This window comes from Aspergillus aculeatinus, assembly GCF_003184765.1.
Source record: "Aspergillus aculeatinus CBS 121060 unplaced genomic scaffold BO66scaffold_4, whole genome shotgun sequence".
NCBI classification, from domain to species: domain Eukaryota; kingdom Fungi; phylum Ascomycota; class Eurotiomycetes; order Eurotiales; family Aspergillaceae; genus Aspergillus; species Aspergillus aculeatinus.
The window spans coordinates 931,474-940,726 of NW_020291473.1; the positions used below are offsets into that span (position 1 = coordinate 931,474).

At 52.0% G+C, this 9,253-nt stretch overlaps 2 protein-coding genes across 2 annotated transcripts; one reads left to right on the plus strand and one right to left on the minus strand.

Annotated features, from left to right (window-relative positions):
* Positions 1–1,851: 1,851 nt before the first annotated feature.
* pex1 (AAA family ATPase peroxin 1) lies at positions 1,852–5,737 on the minus strand (the record flags this gene model as incomplete). Its single annotated transcript, XM_025645234.1, has 4 exons — positions 1,852–5,103; positions 5,189–5,267; positions 5,318–5,557; positions 5,627–5,737. 4 exons carry the CDS (start codon positions 5,735–5,737, stop codon positions 1,886–1,888), a joined length of 3,648 nt encoding a protein of 1,215 aa, XP_025508234.1. The 3' UTR covers positions 1,852–1,885.
* Positions 5,738–6,079: 342 nt separating this feature from the next.
* BO66DRAFT_365937 (DNA replication licensing factor MCM7) lies at positions 6,080–9,088 on the plus strand. The gene is made up of 4 exons (XM_025645235.1): positions 6,080–6,527; positions 6,580–6,710; positions 6,761–8,678; positions 8,737–9,088. The coding sequence occupies exons 1-4, from the start codon at positions 6,219–6,221 to the stop codon at positions 8,794–8,796; spliced, it is 2,418 nt and encodes an 805-aa protein (XP_025508235.1). The 5' UTR covers positions 6,080–6,218; the 3' UTR covers positions 8,797–9,088.
* Positions 9,089–9,253: the final 165 nt, after the last annotated feature.

The following is a 9,253-nucleotide window of genomic DNA, read 5'->3' on the forward strand; positions in this document are numbered from 1 at the left end:
TCGATCAACATACTCAGCTGTTGTTTACTACTTGAGTACATAAGAAGTACTGTAAGTCTGCGCCAAGCTTTACCGGCGCCCGGAAAAGGAGAGGGGCGCTGACTCAGCTGTTTGTGGGGTTGGAGTCTTTTGCCTCTCAGCTTCGGGAAGACGGCACAGTGCATACAGTACTCCGTACACATACTCATATTTGTCCGTTCTTTTCTTCTGTTGGTAGATAAGGTGGCCATCCATTGATTGCCACCAGCAGGTACAATGTAAGGGATTAACCATGTGTGGTTATTACTGGCCTGCTAAGACTAAACATTCATACTTGGTGCTTGAGGTTCTCTTCTGGCATATATATGTCAAGTCGCTAGGGCATCAATATTGAACTAGTCTTATGAACCTAGCCTACCAGTAGACCCAGAGACAATTCAACTAGCAAAGCTAGTAGATGTTGAGCTCGAGAATCAAAACCTTGAAAATCCGTTCACCCAGTGATGACGACTTGGACGTCACAAGAGCGCATTGGGCCAAACTCGTCGTGACGATGGTTACATCGAGGCTGATCCGGACGGCCCATTATTCTAGATATACCCTTGATACCACCTCCTCAATTGCTCTCTACGGAGAAGAATATGATCGCCGGTATGACACTGATCGTGGGGCAGATGTCAAGCATCGCAAAGGGCTCACTGCCATGGCCAATAGTCAGGACCGTGCTAACATTCAGCAGAGTAGCCCAGGGCCAGAGTCTCGTCGCCGACGATGCACGAGAAGTTGCAAGAACAGACAAACAGAAAGGAAAGGGACCGTTTATCACTAACCAGTCAGTCATCTCAAAATACTCCATCGAGGAAAATTATGTAAATTACTCGATCCCCCATACATCAAGGCACTAAGACTATATACTTTACAGCTTAAAGTACTACTTATTGGAAAAAGGAATCAAGTAGAGAATATAGACCAGCTAATATGAAGTATTTGACTAGGCCATCATAGACTACTCCGTACTGTATGTACCAAAGCATTTCCCGTAGCAGCGCAGAGGGACAACCTTGAAGCTCTCAGCGCTTCTGCTGAAGGTGCCCCTCACGAGCCCCGCCGCCTGGCTTCTTACTGGGAGACGCCGGTGGTACGGTACTGGGACTTTAGGGCTCCTTGACCCTAGACTACCCAAAAGACGAAGGGCTCCTTCCAACCGTCCAACCTAATGAACCAAGTTTACTGACATCTTCCTCTCATTGCCCGCAGTCCCAACTGCAAAGAATATGTTTTGCGTCCTCTGGGCTACCATCGGCGTCAGCAATCGACCCAATGACTGTGAAAGATGAACACAATTGATGCATAAGGTATGGAACTACGTCGCAGGCATTCTGAAGAAGTGCTTTTCTGGTGGCCATCAGACAGGGCCCAACAACCATTATTGGTGGCCACCCACCTCACTGCATGAGGCACCTGAGCCATTTTTTGGTGTTCACAGACCGCCGGCACCCAGCGGCAGCCCTCGCTTAGTTAGCCAATCAGAGATAGCTTTCACTAGTGGCATTGCTATATCACCCGTTGAAATATAATTTTCTTGCCTTCGGGCATTTGGTCAATTTGAAACGATACAGAGAAGATTAGCATGGCCCCTGCACTAAGGATGACACGCTCAATCAAAGAGAAGCTACCAGTTTTTTTTGCGAATATTTACAGACCTCTTTTTGGAGGTACGAGCTACTATGTTGAACGCATGTAGATTGAGAGTTCGAATCCGGCCGCTTCCGCAGGCGATCCTTTTTATCTCCTGAAACTGGACTGCAACTAAACACCGTGACAATGACTCTCGTATATACATTGAAGTAGACGTGATATACATAATAGCTTCTCCCCACAGCTTCTGTGATGATAGAATCTGTCATCACATCAAGCTGGTGCGACCTCCGATTTCTCGTCCACCCTCGCCAGTAGGCATCTCTCCGTTGCGCCCAAAGATAAATTCACGGTAGATAGCTTCCAAGCGTCGCCGTTCAGCATCACTTAAAGAGCTGCGCGTGGTTTTCAGCGATCGCTCCATGTGCTCCCATCGGACAATGATCTCCTCTCGAGGTTCGTCCCGAGCGGACGACCCGTTGGTCGGTGCGCTGGCCATCCCTTGCTCCTGCTGTCGCAGGCGACGGCGAGCGCTCTTCATTGCTTCCAGCTTGGAGGCGATAACAGCGGGCGGAGGCATCGACACCGATCCCGCGTGCTGCTCGGATGCGGAATAGAGAAATTGAATGAAAGACTTGCTGGTAGCGCCGCTAGTATCTGTGGAGGATGGTTTCGTAGTGCCATTTTTCGTTGACTGCGTGTCGTTTGCTGAGCGGTCGCCGAGAGCGTCATGCACGGCCTCGAGGTGAGCGTTGTAGACGACGGCTTGCAGATCAGCGCCGGAGAAGCCCTCGGTACGGGAAGCGACCTCGTCAAGTCGCGCAGCGACCTCCTCGTCCATTTTGAGCTTCTCGCTCACAGCGCGAATAATGTCAAGTCGATCTGGGTGGTTGGGCATATCGCAGATCAGGGACTTATCGAGACGACCGGGACGCAGTAGGGCAGGATCGATGAGGTCAGGCCGGGAAGTGGCCGCGAGCACATACACTCCCGAGAGACCTTCTGCACCATCCATCTGTGTGAGAAGTTGGTTCACGACGCGATCAGTAACTCCGGTGGAGTCGTGGCCACGCTTCGGGGCGATGCTGTCGAATTCGTCGAAGAAGAGAATACAGGGTCTGGCGGCTTGCGCTCGTTCGAAGAGATCACGAACACTCTTTTCACTAGCACCAATGTATTTGTTCAAGATCTCCGGACCCTTTACGCTTATGAAGTTAAGGCCACACTCTCCCGCAACCGCGCTGGCGAGAAGTGTCTTTCCGCAACCCGGGTATCCGTAAAGCAGCAGGCCTGATCTGAGGCGTAGAGGGCATTGGGCGAAAATAGGCGCGTACTTGGTGGGGTATTGAAGCGTCTCCAGAAGCATCTTTCGAGTCTCGGTCAAGCCACCAATGCCGGAGAAGGTCGTAGTAGATGAGGTGAGCGTCACATTGCGTAATGCGGCAGGGGTAAAGCCCTTGATCGCGTTGTCAAAATCATCAGCACCAAGGGCGATCGACTTTGAAGAAGACAGAGAACTTTGAACACAACGTATGAGGGCCTCATTGCGGGCACGAGACAATAGCAGAACCAGATCACCTGGCATAAACCCATCTGTCTTGCCAGCCAGCTCTAGAAAGTCCACATCCCGCCCAAGCACAAAGCCATCCGCACCGGCGGAACTTGGCCGACTCCCAGAGTTTGAAGGATCGAGCCACGAATCATGGGTAGAGGTGCTGGCGTTTCGCGCATGGCCATTGGTGTGAGGGAAGGAGTCTCTGTCCTGCATTGTGAGTTGCTCGAGCACCTTGCGTCGTCCTTCCTTATCAGGAGCCCTGAGATGTATTATTTCCCGGACCACATGGCCGCCGATAATGACGTTGTTCAAGGACTCCTTCGACTGGGCTGTTGCCAGAAGCACCACAGAAGAGTTCATTGAGCAATAGTCGCGGACCATGGAACATATCACTTCGCTATTTTGTCGGCTGCGACCATTGTCACTCCCCACCTGCAATTCCGTTTCCACTGGACACAGTTTGTCAAGATCATCCAGGATCACAACAGACTGTCCTCCGAGCCGAGCACACCAAGAAGCAGACATAAACAAACGATTCAAGGTTTCCTTGATGTTGGAGATCCGAGTTTCATCCGTTACGAGCTTTCGGCAGGAAAAATATTTGACGTTGAACAAGTAGTCCCGTCGGACATGGTGGGCCAAGAGATGACTCAATGAGGTCTTGCCAGAACCAATACTACCAGTAAGTAGAACAGAAGATGACTTGGTCAAGTTGTCCAAAGCTTGCGATATAACCTTGTCAATCCCGACGAGTTCGGGGACATCGGCCGGGATCAATTCATCAGGTGGGCTAGCGGACGAGCCCGGCTCGGCTGGACGTGCTATTTCGGCTTGTACGTCAAGTGATAGTTTGGCTTCAGAGCCAACGAGCCACCCAGTCCCTGGCTTGGCTGTATCCGAGCCAGCCTTCAATGGAGGGTCGAAGCGAAGAATAGCGCCATCGAAGACGGTGCCTGTAGGTTTGTAGTCCGCAGCGGGCAGTATCATTCCATCTGTGAGTGGCCCCGCCAGGAGCCCCTCGTTCAACCCGGAGGTCCCGTATATGAGTTTGATGCGCTCAGCCAATGCATCTCTTGCCGCCGCTGTGTCAGACCCAAATTTCAAACCGTCCTTTCTCCTCGACGTATCGCTCATAAACGGATACACCTTGATCGTCTTCACAGCTGAGCGTTGCAGCGGTGGAGGAGCTGCCTCCACGCGAACAATACCTCCCATTAAGCTTTCCACCCCTAGGGCAGTGCATAGTAAGGAGGAAATGGCAGCATGCTGAGTGTCCGGGGCGTCAATCCAGGGAACCAGCTTGGCCACTAACTTGGTTGTTGGTGTTCCGGCTTCGTTCGCCTTTTGCTCTGCTTGATCCATTTGTTGCTGTGGATCAAGCGGCGCTTTGAGACCGGAGGGTTGCACGACGGAAACATAAGCCCAGGTGGCTCCGCGAAGCTCATTTGTCGCAAGGATGTCAGGATCTAGCCAGATACGGAAGCCATCATTCGCATCTGTCTCTGCCTCATCATCGAAAAATTGCTCCGACAGATGACGTTCAACCCCTCTGAAGAAGAGCGAACCTCTGCTTGTGGGATCAGAGCGGCTGCTCTTTGGCCGCACCGTGCTCCCGCTACTTCGTCCACCCACACTTTTCCGGCTGCTGCCAGCGACGCTGCGATTGTCACCGCGAGACCCCCTGTTAGCCTTGGGTCGGGTTTTTGGAGCAACGATAACTTCCGCATCTGGTGCTATCTTCGCAAACGGCGAGGTGTTAGGAGGCGCGGGCGTCATAGACGTGATAACGATATTCGCAGTTGAGGTCGGTGACAGGTGTAGTGCAAGGGGATGCATATGTTCTGACTGTGTTGTAGTATATGCAGGATTTGGTAGAGCGCGGATCTGCGATAGGAGATTAAGCTCCAAGAATGTAGCGTGTAGTTCGATAACTATGTGACGGCGGGCTCAATGTCAGCTAGCGGGTCTGATGTGAGGGCAATTCGGGGGGGGGGGGGCAATAGAGAGCAATCATACTTTCCCAGTCCTCTGGTGTCAGCGGCTCAATGCTGATGGTATGAGCTACTGGAGGATCAAGATGAATATAGATTCCGACCTGCTGTACATTAGAACTGCGAGCACTAACAGGGCCGAGGGCACATTTACCTTCTGTCCATCCGCCAATCCGAGGACTCGGCCGAAGGTGGTATCCAACTCAACAGTAGAAACTTCCTGCTCCCTAGCAGCAGAGCTACTATTGATACCATCTCTTCCAACGACAGGAGCAAGCTTGCGCTTGCTGGGCATACCCGTCCAGCCTAAGTAGCATGAGCGATGCGTGGAGTTGCTATTGCTCTTTCCAGCAGCTGGCCGGTATTGGAGCTCGACGATCACATTCTGAGCAGCCTGTAGACCTTGGCTTTAGAATCACTATGTCGCGCCGAGTAGCTCGCAGCGAGAGAGATGGTAGCTTACTGTGTTGGCATTGACCAGCAGTGCGACCAGCGACGGCGGGAGATTGACCAGGCAGTTCTTCAGAGGCACCAAAGACACTTCGGCGGTGGTGGAGGGCTTTCTAGGCGCCATTGTTGCGCGCTAAAGAGCAGACTTCAAATTTTGTGTGGAGGAGAGAACAGGGTCGATCTGAGATGAGTTGAATAATCCCAGATTGACAAGTGCGCAACATTAACCCCGGACTTCGTCGCTCATTGACTCCGCAAGCTCGCCGTTCGCCGAGGCCGGCCCGCCTTGAGCACTCGGGCCGAGGGTTAATCCCTTCCGACACACGTGCCCCTCCGCTAGATCGAATTGGGCCTAGCAGGTAATGGAGAGTCCGAGACACGAAAAGACGCGTCGCGACGTGTCGACGCTCTTTGCTATTAAGACCTCGTTTGGCCTAGTGCCAATCTCACTGACCCCAGCGACGAGAGCTGCCAAGACAACCACCACAGCAACCGCCCGCCTTCTTTTCACCACCACACGGTCCATGCGAATTTGACTAGCCACTACCTGCTTCACTGTGCCAGCTATTGAATTGAATGAACCTGGCTAGTGCCTTTGTCGCATAATGTCTTTGCTCACCTACAACGTTCATGTCGATTATGAGGCGCAATTGGAGGGATTCAAGGACTTTCTGAAGCATTTCAAGAGCTTTGAGTCGGCGTCCGAGTCTGCCGCGACCGAAGCCATTGAAGACCTCAACCTCGAAGAGGATGGCACCAGCGACGAATATGATTTTATGGATGATGTGGAGGATGGCGCACAGCGGCCTGGTCGCAGACGACGAGAGCCAAAGCTCAAGTATATGCAGCTGTTGCAGGACGTCGCTGACCGAGAGCGCACGAATATTTTGATCGAATTGGACGACCTAGCTACTGTAAGGGCTTGAATTATCACGACTACCCCAGACATCTCTAATGTCAAACTAGTACGAGAAGTCTCTTCCCGATGATACAGACTTGCGCCTTGTCGAAAGTGTGCAAAAGAACACTCATCACTACATTGAGCTTTTCTCGCGGGCGATCGACGATCTCATGCCCAAAGAGAGCAAGGACATCACGTATGCCAGCCCGTGTTCGCTCAGGTTGTAGCACTGCTGATAGTTCACAGGTTCAAGGACGATGTGCTCGACGTGATCATGTCCCAACGTGAAAAGCGAAACGAAGCCATGCTGATGGCGGCAGAAGCCAACGCAGATGCAGAGGCTGCCGACTCGATCTTCCCTCCTGAACTGACTCGTCGCTACACGGTCAACTTCAAACCCCTAACACCCTCCGGATCGAGCACCGACCGTCAGTCCAAGGCTATCGCAGTGCGCAATGTGCGTGCAGAACATATCGGTAGTTTGATCACAGTCCGCGGTATCACGACTCGTGTCTCGGACGTCAAACCTGCCGTTGAGATCAATGCTTATACGTGTGATCGCTGCGGAAGTGAAGTGTTTCAACCAGTCACCACCAAGCAATTCCTTCCGATGACAGAGTGTAAATCGACGGAATGTCAAACAAATCAGTCAAAGGGGCAGCTGTTCCTTTCAACACGTGCCTCGAAGTTCGTTCCGTTTCAAGAAGTCAAGATCCAGGAGATGGCGGACCAGGTGCCCGTGGGCCACATCCCTCGGACCATGACCGTCCACTGCCATGGAAGCCTCACTCGCCAGCTGAACCCTGGAGATGTTGTTGATATTGCGGGAATCTTTCTCCCTATACCCTACACTGGGTTCAGGGCTATCCGTGCCGGTCTCTTGACCGATACCTACTTGGAAGCCCAACACATTACCCAGCACAAGAAGTCCTACCAAGATACTGCCATGGATAGTCGCACTCTTCGCAAGATCGAACAGCACCAGAAGTCTGGAAACATGTACGAATATCTGTCGCGATCGATTGCACCGGAGATTTATGGTCACCTTGACGTCAAGAAGGCATTGCTTTTGCTCCTCATTGGTGGTGTGACTAAGGAGATGGGCGACGGTATGCACATTCGTGGTGACATCAACATCTGCCTGATGGGTGACCCTGGTGTTGCCAAATCTCAGCTGCTCAAATACATTTCCAAGGTCGCCCCTAGAGGTGTCTATACTACGGGTCGTGGTAGCAGTGGCGTTGGTCTTACGGCTGCGGTCATGAGAGATCCTGTAACCGACGAGATGGTCCTGGAAGGCGGAGCCCTTGTCCTGGCCGACAATGGTATTTGCTGCATTGATGAATTCGATAAGATGGACGACTCCGATCGGACCGCTATCCACGAAGTGATGGAGCAGCAGACCATTTCTATCTCCAAGGCAGGAATTACAACCACCCTCAATGCTCGGACCTCTATCTTGGCAGCAGCTAACCCGCTTTACGGCCGATACAACCCGCGGGTGTCTCCTGTTGAGAACATTAATCTGCCAGCTGCACTACTCTCTCGTTTCGATGTGATGTTTTTGATCCTTGATACCCCTTCACCCGATGCAGACGAAGAGCTTGCCAACCATGTGACATATGTCCACATGCACAACAGACACCCCGAAACCGAGGATGCAGGCGTCATGTTCACGCCTCATGAGGTCCGCCAGTATATCGCCAAGGCGCGGACCTACCGGCCGGTTGTTCCATCCTCTGTCTCGGACTACATGGTGGGAGCGTACGTGAGAATGAGGAAACAGCAGAAGAAGGATGAAGACGAACGGAAGCAATTTTCCCACGTCACCCCGCGTACTCTGTTGGGTGTTGTCCGTTTGTCGCAGGCCCTGGCTCGTCTGCGCTTCAGCGATGTCGTCGTTATTGAGGATGTCGACGAGGCGCTGCGTCTGATCCAGGTCAGCAAGGACTCCTTGTCCAGCGATGGCCAGTCGGGTCTGGACCAGAGCCCTAGCAGTAAGATCTACCACCTCATCCGCAGCATGTGGGAGAGTGGTGCTGCGGCGGTCGGCGACGGTGACGAGGGTGAACTCAGCATGAGACGTATCCGCGAACGGGTGCTTGCGAAGGGTTTCACCGAGGACCAGCTCACAATGGCTGTGGATGAGTATGAGAATCTGAATGTGAGTTTTCCCCTGGTTCATTTTACTACAGTATTAGTGTACTGATTATTCCGTTCAGGTCTGGCAACTTGTGGGTGATGGCAGCCGTCTGCTTTTCGTCGATACCATGGATATGTGAGCAACGGAGAGGAAGTGATATTTATCGACCTGGGTGGGATGGGTTTCAGGTGTTTTTGATTTTCGATTTGCTTCTGGTCGGACCATCGTTTCGTATCTGGGAGACGTGCCGTGCTTGAGGGTTGGTAGCTAGAAATCGGATTGGTGTTTTTGGTGTACAAGACTTCATGTTTCGAAAGTGTTAGGATAGCCATAATATTTGAGCAATCTACGATGACTAGCATGCGGGTCTTCCTTTGGGTATTTTGCTCATCAATTTTTGTCTCGGATGAGGCGAAAGGGTTCAACAGAAGATTCTCAAACAGACCCAAGAGAATGATTCCAACTCAGATAAATTCCAAAAGGACTTCACAGTCGCACCATCAGTAATGCGTATATAGCACTTCTACCAAGGGAATCCAAAGTCCTATCAAGCTTGCCCAAAACCACATCAAATCACAACTATGATCCCCCCCCCC

What these genes read in the sequence shown, in the direction of transcription:
- BO66DRAFT_365937 (XM_025645235.1), top strand. Translation starts at nt 6,219, where the DNA reads ATGTCTTTGCTCACCTACAACGTTCATGTCGATTATGAGGCGCAATTG. An exon ending in AATTGGACGACCTAGCTACT is followed by an intron (nt 6,528 to 6,579) that starts GTAAGGGCTTGA and finishes ATGTCAAACTAG; the next exon opens with TACGAGAAGTCTCTTCCCGA. An exon ending in AAAGAGAGCAAGGACATCAC is followed by an intron (nt 6,711 to 6,760) that starts GTATGCCAGCCC and finishes GATAGTTCACAG; the next exon opens with GTTCAAGGACGATGTGCTCG.